The 20,399-nt window shown below is 34.0% G+C and overlaps 1 protein-coding gene across 1 annotated transcript in view; it reads right to left on the bottom strand.

Moving 5' to 3' along the window:
* Positions 1-7,079: 7,079 nt before the first annotated feature.
* Positions 7,080-20,399, bottom strand: part of LOC103599821 (glutamate receptor ionotropic, kainate 2) — a gene marked incomplete at its 3' end in the record, with an annotated part of 290,918 nt that continues 277,598 nt past the window's right edge. Inside the window, exons 4-6 of the mRNA XM_008583991.1 lie at positions 14,075-14,256; positions 8,341-8,394; positions 7,080-7,253 (exon numbers count right to left, since the gene is read on the bottom strand). Of these exons, the coding sequence (XP_008582213.1) occupies positions 7,080-7,253; positions 8,341-8,394; positions 14,075-14,256 (410 nt within the window). The remainder of the gene's footprint in view (positions 7,254-8,340; positions 8,395-14,074; positions 14,257-20,399) is intronic.

Below are 20,399 nucleotides of genomic sequence, written 5' to 3'. Positions count from 1 at the left end.
AAAAAGTCTCTTGATTCATCCTTACTTTTTCCAAGTGAAAAGATTAGAAATTGACCTAAAAAAAAAAAAATGACTAAGAAGATAATGCTTCACTGCACCTGTCATTTTTTATGTAAGAAACAATTACTTAAAATAGAAATTCCCTCTCTGTATCAACTTTAGGTAAATGCCGGTTATTTAATCTGCCAATGAGCAAAGGCAATTAAATGGGATGTTCTCTGTTAATGAAACAATGGAGGTTTTTAGGTCATCTCAATTATTTATACTCAGATTTAACTTGCAGCTAGTGCATCACAGAAGATTAATAAGTATTAAATAAAGAAATACAGTGTCATGTTGTTACTCATGCTACATACTCCATGTCATTTTACCATTTATTAAATCAATCATATATACATGCAATGAATGTTGTGCTTATGACTTCATTATATACTCTGAAATATACAAATAGTTCTGCTTTATTTAATTATATTATAGACCCGAATGTGGTAATGACCAGAATAAAAGTAATTATTGTAAAATTTGTGTTAATAAATTTTGTGAAATGTTACTCATTTTCAACAAAATACCAGGAAGTTATGTAAAACTCCTGGTAAATGTATGTGTCTCTTGCTATTACAAAAGATCATGGAAAACAAGGAATTTTAATAAGAATTTGAAGAAAGAAAATGAAATCAAAGAAATACCAAATTGGGAAGAAGTCAGCAAAGTTTGAATATAATTTTTATACCAGTGAAGACTGAGATGTAACCAGAAAGACATTCACTATCTCTTGATTTTGTCAATTCCCTACATTCTGCAAAGAAAAAAAAGTATTGTCTTCATTACCAAATCCTGAGTTCCTGGTATCAAATCCTGAGTGTTGTGTACAACATACACACAATTAAAATCGATCAAAGAAAGTGTAATTAATTCATTATTTTGCTACTTTTTATACTTTATGTTTCAGTGCAATATGAGATAAAACCAACTTTTTCAAAATGTCTTTATTGATTAAAACGTGGCGAGTTAGTTTGATCCATTGCCTGGCAAAGCCTCATATTTATTTGCATTTCAATTGAATTGAAGAAAAATAGCTACAACTAATTAAGACAAGTAGACAGCAGCAAGGGAAGGCTTGCTGTTTTAGCAGTAAATAAAAGCCTGTCTGGTCATACTTTATATTTCCATGGTTCTAGTTTCATTGACTTTTCTAAAGTTAAATCATTATACAGTAACAGAATGATCACTTGTGCCCCCTTAGGGCACAAGCTAACTTCCAGCTGTAAAACATGTTTATGAAATATTTGTCTTTAAGATAATCAAATAATGAAAGAAATTATAAAATTTCTGGGCTGTGGTCTGTTGTTATAAAGAAATAATTTTTAGGAGAACATTAGCATTTAAACACACAAAGACTCACCTCTCTTACAAGCATTCTCCCATCGCTTGTAAAAGAAATTAGTATCTACTCTTCCAATCCACTACACTTTCACTATTTAATCAAAAGTGTTTTTTCTTTTAAGGTATTTTTCTAACAAATAATTGAGGCTATCCTAATTGCATTTTCCAAAAGATTAGATATCTTGATAATAAAGTGAAAGTAGGTAAATAAAAAGCTCTCCAGAATGTACTTGGGGAAATGAGAGGGCTTACTGATTAGAATACACATGTGATATGATTAAAACCAATTAACATCCATTTATTCAATCAGGCAGTCACTCCTTCATTATGAACACGTACTTTGCACCAGACACTGAACTAGGTACAGGCATTTCAAGGATGACAAGATCTAGTTCCCTCGTCAAAAGAGCTTACAGTCTGTTGGGAAAGGATGCAAAAGCAAACAAAAGCACCAGAGTTAAGTTCAGGACATGGAGTTATACATGAAGTGCATAAATAACAGGCCACACATATAAAATGTCTGGAGGACTCAGCAAATTCTCCAGAAATGTAATAGGTGACCTGAAAATTAGAGTATGAGTAGGAACATGCCATGCTTTCAAATAGTGGTAGATGGTTCAGACAATAAGAACATCCTGTGCTGAAATGGGTGAAGAGTGATAAGTGACAGATTGCTATGTGGAACAGGGAGCAGACAAGGACGCTGGACAAGGAGGCAGGAGTCAGATCACAGAAGGCACTGCGGGCTTGCCAAATGAGCTCAAACTTTACCTACTAAATGATGTGGAGCCATGAGCCAAGTTCTGGAAAGATCACACTAGAAAGAAGGTGGATGTAGGAGAGAGATGTTAGGAGTGTGACTTTAGTGAAGAGACTATTGCAATAGCCAGGGGAGGGACCACTGGGTTCTAACTAAGGTGCATCTCTGGGCGTGGAAAGAAGAATGTAGTTAAGAAAGATAGTGATATGGTAGAATTGGCAGTGTTTGATGACTGTTCAGAAGAAAGGAAGTGGAGATAGCAGTCGGTATCCAGAGTTTAAATTTCTCACTCTCTCTCTTTTTTTTTTTTTTTTGACCGGTAAGGGGATCGTAACCCTTGGCACGGTGTGGTCTGCACCACGCTCAGCCAGTGAGCAAACCGGCCATCCCTATATAGGATCCGAACCCGCGGCCTCAGTGCTACCAGCGCTGCACCCTCCCGAGTGAGCCACGGGGCAAGCTCAGAGTTTAAATTTCTAAAACAGCAATCTTCCTACAGCAACCGAAATGTTGTAGCCATCGAATACAGTTATTATTGATTTGTGTAATAAATTTATACTATCAAGGAACATGTATGGTATTATATATCAGCACAAGATAAAATGATATTGATAAACATTAAGATACTGGATAGATTACAGGTACATTAGTATTAATATACATGGGTATATTGGGATCACTGAGAGGGATTTCTGGGATATTGCTAGACTGCTTAAAATTTACCCTGAGGTAAATTTTGATTTGGTCTCCTGAGTTGAAATTGCTGTAAACTCAGTATATCAATTATAAGTATAACCATCATCAAACTCTGATGGGTGAAATGTCATCTGATTATGCAGTAAAGGACAGTGATAATGCTCACAGGAAGGAACTTTCACACCTCCAGGAGCATAAAAAATGTGACTCTTTAATAGAGAATGCACAGTAGATAAAGGGTTTATAACAAGGGCTCATGTCCAGAAAGTTTAGAGCACTAACTGCATGACAGTGTGTGAGAACAGAGGAAAGTGGAAGAAAGGTGATATCACGAGTAAAAGCAAAAAAACACTCAAGTGTGAAGGAAGAAAGTTGAGCGTCCTTTCATCCTTCCTCCCTATTAGATTGGGCTCGGATGTACTGTGTGAGTTAGTTCTTTGGTTAGGTTTATACCTAGTAAAGGTGAAAATTCTCCTGAGCTGCTAATATCGACATCCTTGATATAATGACCCCAGACCACAGAAGAAACTATAACTGCAGGGTAAGTAGTTTGCCTTCAGTTGTCATTCAGCTGATAAACAGTTATCCCAGGGGTCAATTAAGATGCTGACTCAACCAGAAAAACTCTTATGAATCCAATTCATTGTATGCTTTTCTAAATCAAACACGTGAAAGTCTGAGCACGATGATCCTACATAGTGGCAAATAACTATGATACTGAAAATAATAGGTCTTGCTCCACAAACACTAGGGACTTTGCTGATAATCCCATCTCTTTATGGAACCATAGGGGGAAAAAAGAACAAGATATATGAACACTAAGATTTCATGAATTGACTGAAGGAATGTTGCCAAATGCCACAATGCCAGACTTTAATTCTTTTCTCTTCCAACTAAAATCTTTTTAATTTCCTGACTCTATTCATGATAGAAATAGCCCATTAATCTCTTTTCCTAAACATTTAATGACTTGTGAAAATGCTTACAATATAATTTTGAAAGAAAAGAAAATAAAAAATACTACACAAGGCATAAATATACTGATATTTTAATACAGATTTCATATTGGTTTTACTTTTATAATAATCATATACTGTTTTATAAGTAAGAATTAATATTATAAAATTAAAAGATTTTAAAATATGTTAATTTTCCAAAATTTCCAAAACAATAATTATTCTGCATCCATTCTGGAAGAAACCTTTATTTTAATGACAAACTTCATGCCTATTTCCAAAACACTTTGTGCTTCATGTTGTATTTATAAACATAAAAAATAAATAGTCAGTATACATTTTTAGATAACCAATATTATTCAAAAAGTGCTCATACAAGTAAACCTATCTTCAGCGCACTTATTTTAAAAATGTTCTCATGTAAGTTTTCTAGTAAAATTTTCACATTTTTCACTAACTTTAAGATGCCCCTTGAAAAGCATTTAAGGTCTATATCACAGGGAATAGTGTTGCATTGTATATTTTCTTAAGATTTCAAATCCATGATCTACATACAATGCCCAGAATTATCAATAAATAAACTAATTTTCTCATCACTCTATTTTTATTCTATCGTTTTTCCACTTCCACAAATCACCTGTGAGATCAAAAGGGCAGAACAGAGGGGGAATGGGCTCATGGATGGAAAGATAGAACCCAAACCTATATCCCTCCTAACACCCTGTTTCCTTTCCCATCTTCTGCAGGTTAATTCCCTCCCAGAGCCTCTAACTCCCTGGATAAGAAATTAATACACTTTCCCTTGCATTTATCTGTCTTTCAACAGTCTACATAAGTTACTACAAGTGAGGAAGTACTTCATTTCAGGAGATGACACATAGAGTCATACAGGGACTCCTACAGAGACACAGAGTGATTCTGAATAATAACTGGTAAGATATCTACCAAGAAATTAAAGAATTTTAGAGAGGTAGAAAGAATATATGAAAAAATATACACATGATTATAACAATTTAAAGGATAATATACATTTTAATTAAAAAATAATTGTCTTAAATTACAAAAGTTTGATTCACCATCTTCACACTGGTAGTAAAATATAATATTCATAACTTTTTTCTAGGTTGTATTTTATTTTAAATCTGACTCTACTTTGGAAAAACAGTTTGAGTTTTCAGTTTTGTAGTTATTTTCCTCCCAATAAAGTTTCTCAAATATATTTTAGGTTAAGACCTAAAATAGCTCTAGTTCACTAGAGCTAGTGAACTATTTCTTTATACGTAAAAGAACAAAATTCCCCTTATATTATTTTATTGAATAAATTGATGTGAATATAAGAAATTTTCAAATTCTATTAAATCATTTTTCCCACTAAAAAAAAAAACAAATGTCTTTTTTTTTTCCCTGTCAGGAATTTGCTGCCTTAAGGGTAATAATTTTTTCTTCAGTCTATGAAGACACTCAAGTTGTATTGCTAAATCTTTTTTTTAAGTTAAAAAAAAAATCAAGTTTTCTCTTTATTTTTCTACAACATCAAAAGCATAATTTGAAGTCTCACTGAAACAATTAATGGAAAATTATGATTATATTAGAAAAAGCTTTTCCACATGTAAGGATAGAGGATGTTTATGTTTACAAAGTTTCCTCTTAGACTAATACTCATGAAGAACAGGTGGTAATGATCTATGAAATGTAATCATTGCTCAAGTGTTAAGCTATTTCCTAAATAGTGATAATCTGGTCTGTATTAAATAAATTTAAGGAGAATACATCAGGTACTCATAATTTGTTTAAATAGTAAGATATAAACCTACCTGGTCCTATGATAGCCACTAGCTACATTTGGCTACCAAGCAAATGTGACTGAAATGAGACTAGTCTGAATATATGTGGTGTCAAATACACACCAACTTTCAAAGACTTAGTAGGAAAAAAAAAAGAATGCAAAATATCTCAGTCATGATTTTTATATTGATTTCCTGCTTAGAGAATATTTTTGATATAGTGGCTTAATACTACACATTAATAATGATTTTTACCAGTCTTTTGGAGGTTATGGTTTTAACACAGCTATTACAAAATTTAAAATTACTGTGTTTCTTGCATTCCATTTTTATTGGAAGCATTGGTATAAACATCTAAAGTTATACAAGAATGTACTCTTCTTTTACAGTTTATGCACGGATAGTTGCTAAGTTTCAACTAGGACTTGAAAATGACAAACGTGATTATTGATTAGTCTTGAGCTGTAAGAGTGAGTAAACTCAGAGGCGATTTTTGTTTGACATAAGTCATTCATATAACCAGATCTCAGAAATCATCATGATAAAGAGTAATCATATGTTGGTAGGTAAGATCAGAAGGATAACTATCAGATTAATGTCTTCCTTTCTGTCTCTCATTTGTCCTATGTTGGGCTACGCCCGGGCCGCCAGCCATTTTGGGAAAGTACCTCAGCCATTTTAAACTTGCTTCGGGCTGATTCTGGGAAACCGAAACCTAAGCGGAGAACTCAAAACTTAAAAGAACTAACTTCCGGGGTACGGTGACTCTGCACTTTTTTCCCGCCTGCCCTGTCCTCACCCCTCCTCCCGGGTAGCAGTGTGTCAACTCCCTATTGGATAAGAGCTCCCCCGCCCCTGGTACCTTATAAAAACCCCTGCTCGTAATAACTTCGTATAGCATACATTATACGAAGTTATCCTATACATGGCATTAATTAACTTTAGAGAAATCCCTACATGGTAGTATCCTAAAGATAGTTGTACAGTAGTCCCCCCTTATCTTCAATTTCCTTTTCCATGATTTAAGTTACCCGTGGTCAACCAGTCCAAAAATATTAAGATATTTTCAGAGAAAGAGAAAGAAAGATCACATTCATGTAACTTTCATTGCAATATATTGTTATAATTGTTCTATTTGATTATTAGTTACTGTGCCTAATTTACAAATTAAACTTTATCATAGGTTTTTATGTATAAGAAAAAACATAGTATATATAAGATTTGGTACTATCTGTGGTTTCAGACATCTACTACTGAAGGTCTTGTAATGTATCCCCTGATGATTATTACTGTAATGTCTTTGCAGATATTTGGATAAAAGTGTAATTTTGTCATATAAAATTGATTTAGAAATTGTGAATAAAATTGTTTGCAGTAGTAGCTCTGATGTCATGCCTTTACTACCAAACAATTAAGCTGAAGTTTGAACCCATAGGATTTAATAATTTATGTAATACTATTTAGAAACACACAAACTGATCTTTAAGTGGGTATTCATACCGTCATAAATCCATCCAGCAAACCTGAATCAGGTTTCGGAGGTGCCTGCAACCGTTCCATAGACCACTTTTCAATGATGGAAGAGACTTGGGTGTTTTCTGTATTTAGTATTCTGAACCCGGTCATATTAACACCACTGTATCTGTAGGGCTCTACATCAAGAGCAAAGAGGTCCTGAAAGACAAATTTATTTGTGTTATTATCAACAGAGTATATTCACAGTCATATATTATTGATGTTGTCACTTATCAATGCTTCCTTTAGGATACTTCACACTCTTGTGTCTCAAATGATGTAAACATCACAAATCACCAAGATTCAAACTGTCCTTATGCTTTGGCAATGAAAATATGTACACTTTGTATGTAAATAGGTATGTATATATTAATTATAATTCTACAAATGGAACAATAGCCTCTTCTATAACTTAAATTTAGATTTGCATACATTTTCTTTATGTTAAGGATAGTGTGCCCTTAAATTTTAGGCATTAATATTTTGCTTTAACTCACAGAGGTGTTTTTCCTATGCCATGCTTCCTTGACTGGTATTACGATTTTTTGGTTTTGTTTTGTCTGGATTTTTTTTATTTTGGTTTTTAAGAAAGCAGATTAAGCTTCTAACTAAAGAAAACTATATGAAAGACAGTGAGTTGTTTCACAAAGTAAGGGAAACAAGAATAATGTATTGATAAAGATATAGAGCTAAAAGTAAGTGAGTTTGATTCAAGTGAAGTAAGATTTTTATACACAATAAGGAAAAATTGTGTAGTGGATATATGAAAACACAATATAAAGGTAACATTCAATTTGCTAATTGCAAATTAAGGCATATTGACTTTTTAAAAATACAACTAAACAAGCAGAAACAGGATAGTAAATTTAGTTTACAGAAAGTGCACCTCAGTAAACCTGATTATTGAAAAGTTAATAGATTTGGGGGCTTTTCTAAAACACTGATTTCTCAGCAAATTAATTTTAAAACTCATTATGTCCTAAAAGTCCTCTAAAGCAATATAAAAATAAAACACATAATATTTTGCATTGATATCTGAAATGATATTATTTCAAAATCATCACCTTCTCACCCAAGAGTTATTAGTTTTCTCTGAAGATAATTCCTTCTAGGATTTACAAAAGAAAAATAAAGTGTAATTGTAAAGGTATCACTCATTATAATACTTCTCACTTAAAACCCACTTTTCATCCTCAAAAGTCATAATAATAACATTTAGAGCATTACATTTAAAAAAATTACTTACCAGTGTGGTAAAGATATAATGATAGTATTCTGTCATCATTCCCATAGCTAATGCCTAAAAAATAAAAAATAAATAAGTAAAAATAAAAATATTATTATTGAAGGTTCACATTACATGAAATGCTTTATGTCAATAAGACAAGTGGTAAAAACATAGTAAAACATGATAAAGAATCAACCTACAGTATTCATGTTACATCAGAACTTGGTTAAAACAAATCTTTTCCCAGTAGTTGAAGATTAGTGGTACTGAAGAAATTTCTGAGCCAATTCTCTTGATAGGAAAACTATTAGTTAAATGTTTGCAATTGCAAAGCTTATGGCTTTACACATTAAAGGAGGCATTAAATTTGACACAAAACCTGAAATTAGCACATCTTAGTTCTTTACATTTGTAGTGTCTTTACTGCAAATACTCTAATGAGGAACACCATTTTATTTTGATGAACAGTGTTACTCGATTACAAAAAAGTGCTGCAAAGCACAATGTCAACAGGCATTTTTTTTTAGCACTTTAGAGACATAGCTTCGGCATTCATAAAGAAAATGTAAATTACCACTATTATTCAAAAAATACAGATAATTAAAGAAATGATTTTGTTGTTATTAATAGAACAGTTACAAATTACTATATTTTATTTCACTCTTTTACAGTCCTCAATTTTAGACAATCAATCTTAAAAAAAGGACTTTTGGATTACAATGTTTAGGGATAAAAAGTATCTATGTTATTTTCTCCTCTGGAAATGGAAAATGCTTTTGGAATAGCTGTTTATCAATAAATAGTGGTTGGTGGGCTGGCTAGTTACCTCTGTTGGTGAGAGTGTGGTGTTGTAACACCAAGGTCAGGGTACAGGCCAGCCACCAAAACAAACAAAAAAACAAACAAAAAAAACAGTAGTTGGTGATGATAATTGAAAACAATGCTTTTTTGAGCTGAATGAAGAGCTCTTAGTAGCAAACAAGTATTCTCAGGTACATCTAATAGTTTTCCACAAACCATTAATAGCACAAACTCATTTACTAAGAAAATGCCCCAGCTACACCCTGTGTATTCTGTGTACAGAAAAGCACCATGCTCATAAGTTGGCACTAACCAATGAGGTAAAATAAATTTGTAGTTATGCAACATGAACTATTCAGTTAAGAAGGGACAGATATTTGTGAAAAAATTTAGAACATATAAAATGTGTAAAAGAATGGAGAAGAATTGTTTAATAAAAAGTGGCATTGGCATCAAAGAATTGAGTAGAGAAAGGGAATTTAGGAACCAAGTCAGCAAATAATATATATAGAACAGATAGTAATTATTTATATAATTACTAATAATGTTCTGATGAAGTTTTCATCTAAAGCAAAATAAAAGAAAATTTTCCTATTTAAATAAAAATTTACAAGATTATTTTTGAAGAAGGTATTCATTGTTCCTGGTGGATATGTGCAGGAGGTTTCCTATCTCCAGAACCACTCAATGACAGCTCAGTATTACTTCTGTCAATGGTTTTTATTTTATCAACTCAATAGGTATAGAAATAAAGATAATCGAAAGAAATAGTGATTCAGATGTATGACTATAAATAACACTTATATAATGCCTAAAATGTGTTAAGTGCTATTCTAAGCACATTGCATATTTAAGCCTCATAAAAACTCTATATAATAGGTTCTGTTATTATGTTTGTTTTACAGGTAAGGAAACTAGGACATAATAAGGATGAATAAATCACCCAACAAAGTGAGACAGAGAGTAGACATGGACTCCAGTTCTCTAACTCTTGGAATTTTAGACCATAATCTATATCATTTTATAAAATGGTATAGTTATCCAGCCCAAATGTCCATCATCTGATGAGTGGATAGGGAAACTGAGGTACATCTACACAATGGAATACTACTCTGCTATAAAAAAGAACAAAATACTACCATATGCAACAACATGGATGGACTTAGAGAAAATAATATTAATTGAAACAAGTCAGGCACAGAAAGAGAAATGCCACATGTTCTCACATATCTGTGGGAGCTAAAAATAAATAAATAAATAAACACACAAACAAATCAAGGTGGGGGGAGAGGACAGAACAACCACAAAAAATTCCTTGAACTCTTTAAGTCAAGTGAACAGATACTATGGGGTGGTGGAGAGGAATGGGTAAAGGGGCATGAAAATCAACTACAATGTATATTGAGAAGTAAAATAATAATAAAAAATTTCCAAAGATGTAAATCTATTTTAAAATCTATGCATTCTAAAATTTTTGCCTGTTTCCTCCTTGATCATTTGAAATTGTGGGCAACTCAGTCTAGTGCTTGAAAATGCTTTGGTGGCAGGGATGGGAGGGAGTTGAGAAGATTGCTGGGAAGAGGTGGTTTTCTTCTGCTGTGGGTATCGTACACTGGCCACAGGCTTATCCCTGAGAAAGATCTATAAGAGATAACTAGGGTCTGTTTGTCATTTTCATTGACCTTCTCTCAGCCTTTGATTTTGAATACAAGAATCAGTTATGTGCTATGATGTATGATCAAGAAAAAGCTAGAAATAAAAATAGAAGATAACTATTTTTTTATAAAAATCTATATTATTAAGCTTACTCACAAAAAATGAACAACAGGAATACTCTTGAAGGCTTAGTTAATAATTTCCAGTTGTATTAAAAAAAAAACAACAAAAAAAACTTGTTCTGGACCTTCCTATAATATATGTCTTGCTACTACTTTTGAATGAATTGTACGTAAAAAGAATAAAATCATCTTGTTGCTTACAAGTAATATGAGTGGACTCAATAGAAAATTAGTTGTGTTATATCATCTCTCTTAGAAAGAAATGCCACCAATTAACTTTTCTAAAATCAAAATATTATTAGAAATCCCTAACATTAAGCTGGTGTCATGTAAACAATACTGTATGGCAAATTAGCTCATGCAGTTATCTAGGCATATAAATTACGACCAGTTTATCTTTCAGGTTAGATCCAGAAACTATATTGCTCAAGGTTAACAATGCAGGGGGCGGGGGGACGGGGGGGGCGACTCTATCGATATTTCTTAATTTTTTTTGTTTTATTTTCCTTCTTGCTCTGTAGGAGTTTATTTGCATCTGCCTTTACAATTTTTTCAGGCTAAAAGTTTTTATTTCACACTCTCTGATCTAGACTTTGAAGTTCTTGATTATTATTTTTCCTCTGTGATAGAATGTCCTTGAGAGGTTTCACTTCACAGCATCATGGCTCTGCCTAGGGCATTCTCTTTGACAAATCTGGATGGGAGTAAATCATCTGCTCTGGAGGCATATACACCAATTAGTGCACTCAACTTGCCTCGGAAGAAATCTATTCAGCCCCAAGCACCACTCACATTTAATGCTTTCAGGCAGGAAAAGTATAAAATCATTGCTAAATATTTAGTAAAAGCTCAGCTAGTTTAAATAAATAAGTTAAATAAATCAAATAAACAAACAAATAAGACTAACCTGATTAAAGCTATCTCCTTTTTTTGTATACTCCTAATATTCATTCTCAGATGAAGCTATACTAGCTATTTCTGGTCTTCAACTTCTATTACCTGTTTTTGGGGTTCCAACATTAGCCAATGTGGGGAAATCTCACAAAAATGTCAGAAATCACAAAATAGGTCCTGATTAAATGGACTGCCGCATTTACTAGAAGAAAGCTATTTGCTTTCTTCTTGAATTGGTTTCTAGAGTAAATGAAATCTAAATGTGAGACAAATGCTCTCTGAGACCATAATATATGTGGTCTGCCACTGTTACAGGACCTCAGAGCATGCATTCTGTATCATACTGTCATTCTGACTTCATCTGAACTTTCATATTCTCATTTTACCTTTGCTCTAATTTTTCATCTACTGAACTTATGTAATTTTTTTCTGCTGTATAAATTCAAATATGATCTTAGTTCTGTTTTCATTTTGCAGACAGAGCAAGTTATGCATAAAAAAGTATAAAATAATTGATATACCCAGTAGAAGGCAGAATGCAAATTCTATCAAAGGTGATGAGTATTCTTACCTTCCAGACAGCAAAATAAGTCAAAGTTAGTTCTTTAGAGAAAAGACAACTGATTATTTACATACTTGTGAGAAGCCTAGAGAAAGCAGACCAAAGCTCTGTCACTGAAATAGTAGAGTGCTACTCACTCCAGGAGTAAAGGAAAGGTCTCCTGTCCAAATCTGCGAACTCTAAATGTGATCAACAATTGCTTGGGATTTATATGAAAAATAAAGTTTGACTCTAGATTTCAGTGGTTACATTATTGCATCACTTTATTCATTACCAAAAAAAAAAAAAGAAAAAGAAAAACCCAAACAAAAAGTTCCATATGCTTTATTGCCCAAATGTATAACTAGAACAATTTCCTAAACCAATTAAATATTTTACTGTGGTGAATCCAACATTCATATTGGAATATTGGACAAACATCTGCTTAATAAACTAATAACGTTATAACAGGCATTTACTGTTGGTAGTTATATTTAGTGGGTTCCAGTTTGACATCTGAATTTGTATAACCTTCCAGTAGATCTACTTTATCCTATACATGAGAGGTTTCAAAACAGTTGACTAATTCCAAGCCACTGTGGTGTCAGCTCTGTGTACATAAAAGAGCTTAAAAAAAAAATCTAAAGATTTGAGTTCAAATCCAGTCTCTGTAAATGTAAATGTATGGCCTTGTACTAGACATTTAATCTCCAACTTCATTTCCCTCATCTGTAAGATATGGACTAATAATAATTCCTGTTTCCCAATTTGCTGTTAAGTCTGAACAGTGCTCAGGCAACATTAAGGGCTTTTACTACTGCAAATTGTTAGTTTCATTGATATTTCTAGGGAGACAATGCTTGATTCTGGAATGAATACAGTCAGCCCACCTCATCCCCAGGTTGTGCATCTGAGGATTCAACTAACCACAGATGAAAACATTTGGGGGAAAAAACAACAACAACAACAATAAAACATAACAACTAACAATAAAAAAAAAGTACAACTACTTTTTACATAGCATTTACATTTCATTAGGTATTATAAGTAATCTAAAGATAACCTAAAGTATACTGGAGGGTGTGTGTAATTTATATGGTGGTTTTGGTATCTGAGGAGAAACTGGAACCAGTTCCCCACGGATACTGAGGGACTACTTAACTTGTTAACATCACTAAGTGGGACATGAGTCTCTGCTATTTTCTTGCCACTGAAAATTGGTCAAGTTGCTGAGTCATTATGAGACTCAGTTTCTTTGTAAAGCGGAGATAGTCCCTATCTCTTTCAGCTGTGCTGATGATAAAATAAGATCAAATATGTGAGGCATCTCATAGTAGATACCTTTTTAAATAGTAACCTATTTAATCTTTTTCCTACTAGTTAACTGCAATGGATGAAATGCTTAATCACTGACTCAATTTCTTTCCTCATTACAATATAAAATGGAAACATTTATCTCATTAATCAACAATCTCGTTAACAAACAGTATTGCAGCCATTTGAAAATACCTCAAAACTTCAATCTGTTTTAAATATCATCAATCTTTACATTACTTTTCTTTTAAGACAATTAATTTAAAAGCAATTGTCAGACTTTCTATCATAAAATTACATAAAGGTGAATTCTCCAATGTTTTTCATTGACTGTGTAACAACACTTTGATATATTTTTTTAAAGAGCATAGTTTAAGTGCAGGTTTATAAAAGAAGCTAAGAATTTAAGTAATTTAAAGATTACCTGTTTTAAAATGCCTGCTGCCATTTCATGGCTACAGTCAAAGATCACATGGAACTCTTTGCCTCTTTTCATTTCTTTCAGTAAGGGTTTTGAATCCTTCGTGTCAGCAGGTAGTTGACGGATTTTAAGTCGAAGGTTGTACCTTGATGGAGCTTTGATGAGCTCTTGCAAACGAATGAGACCTTTAATTAAAAAAGGGAAAAAGAATATTAGAGATAAGACAGAGTAGGCCACAAAATCACCAAATTTACTCATTGTGATGCATAATTTTTTTTGACAATGTGTAAATGCATTTCATGGTGCAACCATTAAAATTCCTATTTGGACAGAGCTGCAGATCTTCAGTTATTTTTATTAAAACAATCACTTCCCAAATTCTTTAAGGTATTTTTTTTCAAATTATGAAAGAACACATAACTGTAATAAGTAAATATAAATAATTTAAATATATAAAAGTATACAGAGAAAAATAGTCTCCCTCCATTCCCCAATTCTACCCTCCAGTGGGTTGTCACTGTTGACAGCTTGGAATTTTGTCCTTCCATAACACTTTCTGTGCATTTACATATATACACATATAGTCTCATTTTGTTTTGTATTTTACATTAATAGCTGTTTTGTGACAATGTTTTAGTGGTCCTTGCAAGTCAGTGATTATTGTTCTAGTTTGTCCTTAATGAACACCACATTTTATGGTGCACATAATTTATGTAACTATTCCCTGTTATTAGAAACTCTGGTTATTTCTTTTTTGTCTTTGTTTACAAGTAGTGTTTCATGAATAACCTGCACACACAATTTGGTGCATATGTAAGAGTGAAATAACTAAGGAATATTAAAGGATGGTTAGGAGTTGACCAAGAAAATAAAAGAAGGATGGATATTTGGAGCTGAGAGGGATGGCATTATGAAAGTGAGTGGACAAGAATACATAGTCACGTGGAGAACTGAAAGTCGTTGGATTTGACTGGAGCTTAGAATCAGAGTAGGCTAGGGATACAGGGGAGAAATGAAGCTGGTGAGATCACAACTTTAATTTATTGAGTGGGTTTTATGCACCATGTACTTTACCTGTGTTTTGTTAATTTTTAAATTAATAAACTTTACTAATTAAATTAAAAAATACAATAAAATAAAATAGGCTCTAAATAGTGTGGGCTATAATTAATTACATTAAGAAATAGAACTAATATTTGCATTGTTTTCTAGGTAGAACATTAACTTTAGAAGTAACTATAACTGCAGACATTAGTAAAGCAAAAATTCTCCTAGAGAAGTAGACCCTGATTATGTTGCAAAATATATCAAATTAATGGATACATTTTCAATAGGTCATAAAATTGTGATGCACTTTAAAATAACAGATACAAATTACTGAATTTATTTATTTCTGCAACTCTCAAGTAATAAAGCCCATATAAAAATTGATATAAAAGACCCCTTATAAAAGTGTGTGAAAACAAAAAGGATCATCCAATTCCATTGCAATTTGGACCAAATTAAGCAATTTCCTTTTCTCCTCTTACTCTTCCTTTTCTTTTTTTTTTTCTTTGCATCTCATCTCTACATATTTATCTCTATTTCTGCCTTCCTTGAAAAACTACCTTCCTTGAAAAACTACCTTCATACTGTCAAATACTAGTATGACAAACAATAATAAAGCAGAACATCTGGAAGTAATCTGAAACTGTCTCTTTCTCTACCTTTGTAAATGTACATATCTTACTAAACTCTATTTGGAAGCAGTAATAAAATTACTGGCATGAAAAATATACAGTGTACTAAAATAACATATGAGATCTTGAAAATAAAAATCTAGGATTTTTTACTAGCCCATTACAATGCCCTCCTAAAATAAAATAAAATAAAATACCGACAAATAAATCTAACAAAGGAGGTGAAATATCCTTACAATGAGAACTACAAATTGCTGTTGAAAGAAACTAAAGAAGACATAAAAAGAAGGAAAGACATCCCATGCTCTTGGATTAGAAGAATTAACATTATGAAAATGTCCATACTACCAAAAGCAATCTACAGATTCAATACAATCCCCATGAAAATACCAATGACATTCTTAACAGAAATAGAAAAACAATCCTAACATTCATATGGAACAACAAAAGATCCTGAAGAGCCAAAGCAGTACTGAACAAAACTAACTAACTAACTAAATAAAGCTGGAAGCATAACACTACCTCACTTCAAATTATACTGCAATGCTATAGTAACCAAAACAGCATGGTACTAGCATAAAAATAGACACTCAGACCAATGGAACAGAATAGACAACACAGAAATCAATCCACAAACGTACAGCCAATTGATCTTTGAAAAAGGTACCAAGAACATACATTGGGGAAAAGAGTCCCTTTTCAATAAATGGTACTGGGAAAACTGGAGATCCACATATAGAAGAATTAAAGTAGACCTGTACCTGTCATCATGTACCAAAGTCAACTTGAAAAGGATTAAAGACTTAAATATAAGACCTGAAACTATAAAACTCCTAAAAGAACTTATAGGGGGAACACTTCAGGAAATAGAACTGGGCAAAGACTTTATGAATGTGACCTCCAAAGCATAGTCAACAAAAGGAAAAATCAACAAATGAGATTATATAAAACTAAAAATCTACTGTACAGACAAAGAAAAAATTAAGAGTGAAAATACAACATACAGAATGGGAAAAAAGTATTTGCAAACTGCATCTGACAAGGGATTACTATCAAGAATATGCAAGAAACTCAAACAAATTCATAGTGAAAAAACATTAACGAGTAAAAAAATAAGCAAAGAAGCTGAATAGGCATTTCTCAAAGGAAGATATGCTAATGGCCAACAGATGAATTAAAAAATGCTCAGTATCACCAGTCATCAGGAAAATGCAACTCAAACCCACACTGAGATATCATCTCACCCCAGTTAGACTGGTCATTATCAAAAAGACAGGATGGTCATTATCAAAAAGACAAATGCTGGTGAGGATGCAGAGAAAGGGGAACCATCCTACACTGTTGGTTGGATTGAAAATTCATATAGCCACTATGGAAAATAGTCTGGAAGTTTCTCAAGCAACTATACATAGGATGACAATATGATCCAGCAATCTCACTACCCAAAGGAACAGAAATAATCATGTTGAAGGTACACTAGCACTCCCATATTTATTGCAGGTCTATTTACAAAAGCCATGAATTGGAGCCAACCTAAATTTCAATCAATGGATGATTGAATAAGGAAAATGAGGCATATATACACAATGGAATAATACTAGCCATAAAAAAGAATGAAATTCTTCCATTTGAAGCAACATGGATGAGCTTAGAGAAAATTATGTTAAGTGAAATAAGCTAGGTACAAAAAGAGAAATGCCACATGTCCTTACTCATAATTGGGAACTAAAATAAATAAATAAATAAATAAATAAATATATATATATATAAATAATAAATAATAAAATAATAAAAATAAGTAAAAAATAAACAAAATAAAAAACCAAAGATAATAGAATCACAATAATTCTATTAAAGTTACATCAATTGTATAGTATAATACTATTATCCCATTTTGTTTTACGAATTTAAATATTTACTAACTATAGTAAAATAAATACTATATAATTAATTGATATTAAATGTTCCCATTAAACATATTAATGTTTAATTCCAGGGAATTAACATGTGTTTAATGAGTACAGGTGTTAACACTGAGTTGCACAAAGGTGAAAATAAATATTTGAACTTGTAACACGTGCTTAACCATAGTGCAGTTTAACACTGACCTATGATATTCTCTAAAACACATATAGAAAATTATGCATTTTTTTTTCACATGGGAATTCTCTGCCAGTAAATTAAAATAAATTTTCAAAGTTAGTAATATTGTTTAGCTACTTTTTTTTATAAATAAAGCAGAATATTGTTGCAGTAATACTGTGGTTCCCAAACTTTGGAAGATATGACAGTGCTCTGCGGAGCTGGTTACAGTCTAAACTGATTCAGAATATTCGAGGCATATAGTACACAGGTATGTACTTTTTTTTTAGAGCTTTCGCGTTTATTTATGTATTATGTCACCCTTTAAAGTTTCTATTTTTGAATATGTTTTATAATGAAAAACAAGTATGTGAAATAATACATGTAAATAGTTTATATGTAAATCAGTATGCACATATTGAACGTACTTGCTCAAAATTTTTTTCTGATGGGATGTGTAATTTATTTATTTATTACTATTTTTATTTTTTAAAGAAAAAGTAATTTTATTAAGATTTTTTTTACATTTTAGGATGTTGTTGTGGAGCAGTAGGGAGGGAGGGGGAGAGGGAAAAGGGGAAGGAAATGGGATGGAAGAAGGAGGAAGGAGAAGGGGTAGCACTGAGACATGTGGCACCACTGTTATTCCCACAGGGGAGACCAGAGGGTTTCCAGCGGTGGCTTGGTCATTGGCAGGCTGGGTGCAGATGTCAGGGGTGTGTGGCTTGGCATCCCAGCTCAGGAACCTGGGGCCCTTCTTGCTGCGGCTTGGTGGTCATCGCTGGGCTGGTTGCACATGTCGGGTGGGTGTGGCCAAGGCCCTTGGCTCCCCACTGCCCCATCTTGAGAGTGCCCAGGGCACTTCCTATGGTGGCTTGGTGATCATCGATGCGCTGGCTGTGCATGTCAGGGGGGCATGGAAGAGGCCCAAAGCCCCCTGCTGCCCTGGCTTAAGAGAGCCTGGGGTGCTTCCTGTGCCAGCTCAGTGGTTGTTGCTGGCCTGGTTTCAGGTGTTGGAGGTGTGCGGCCAAGTCCCCAAATCCCCCACTACCCCAGCTTGGGAGAGCCCAGGGCGCTTCCTGTGGCAGCTTGGTGTTGGTGCTGGGGTGGTTGTGTGTGTCTGGGGGGTGTGGCCAAGGCCCTTATCCCCCACTCTCAGGACTGGTTGTGGGTATCAGGGGGCATTGCTGAGGCCCTCAGCACTTTCCCCTTTCTGGCTTGGTAGCCCAGGGTTCTTCTGGTCCTTCTAGGTGTTATAGGTGTTCTTTGGTGAAAGGAGATCTTTACTAGTTAATATCAAACTTTGTCTCTGGTTGTAGGTACTTTGTTTTTTCTTTCAGTCCTGTGTTGGATTATTTGCTGCTCCCAGCACTTAAACACTGCTCTGGAACTTTGTTGTCCTTTGCTTACTTCTAAAATGGGGGAACTTCCTGTGGTGACCAGTTCTTGAGTTGTGTGCTTCAGCTAAATTGCTGCTTTCCTTCTGATTCCCTAGAAAAGCTTTTTGTGCAGTTCAGGTTTAATGGTTGACTTTATAGGTACTTCCAGGTCTAGTGAAATTCAGTGCACCTGGGTTGTATAAAAACTCTGGTCTGGGCCTGAGTCTTTTCAGCAAACTGCACCCCATGCAATTCTATATTCCTGACCAGTCTCCTCTGAGTGGTCTTATGCTGATTGGGGTGCAAATCAGCTGTACTTGCTGTGCCCCAGTGTTCTCCTGGTGGGCCCATCTCCCCCGCCACCTCTGCTGCAAACACTTCTGATGGGACGGGCCATCCACTGGTCCTTTGCAATGAATCACTGGCCTCTGAGTGGCTCCTTTTATTCAGTTGTTGTGGCTCCTTGTTCCTATGTGGATCCATGGGAACTCTATTAGTGGTCTTGCTGGCCTGGGGGCCCCTCAGGCTCTCTTCTCCCCTGCCGCCACCAATCAACTTCATCTGAAGGGCACAGCTGCGGCTTTTGCCAGCTCCTGCTCCATGCACTCAGCAGCTTTGGCCTGGAAGTGATAGGGGTTCAAAGTGGTCAGAGTGGTGTTTTCTTTCTCTCATCCTGGCTTCTCCCGTCTTCATGCACTCCATAGGTCTCTCCTCTTCTTCCCTTGAGCTCTAGCAACTCCATCTTGGCTGTCGTTGCTTTTTTATAGTAGTAAATTGGTTGATTTGTGGGAGAGAGTGATGCTGGGGACCGTCTATTCTGCCATCTTGACCAGAAGTTGCATGTGCATTTTTAACAATCTTCCTCCAGTTGTTTTCCCGGTTGTGAAAGAATGATGCTGGTATCCTAAGTAGGCCTAGTTTCAGGTAAAGGTCATGTGAGAGCCACTCTTTGAACCACTTTGGCATAGCACTCATATAAGTTAGGAAGTATATTATACTAACTAATAGCAAAAGAATATAAAAAAATTAATTCTTTTTTTTTTTTCTTTAAATTTTTATTTTGTCGATATACAATGTGGTTGATTATTATGGCCCATCACCGAAACCTCCCTCCCTCCTCCCTCTCCCCCCTCCCACCCAACAATGTCCTTTCCATTTGCTTGTTGTAACAACTTCTAAGAATGATTC

The sequence above is a fragment of the Galeopterus variegatus genome, unplaced genomic scaffold, assembly GCF_000696425.1.
Source record: "Galeopterus variegatus unplaced genomic scaffold, G_variegatus-3.0.2 Scaffold3118, whole genome shotgun sequence".
NCBI lineage: Eukaryota > Metazoa > Chordata > Mammalia > Dermoptera > Cynocephalidae > Galeopterus > Galeopterus variegatus.
This window is presented reverse-complemented; position numbering and strand designations above follow the sequence as displayed.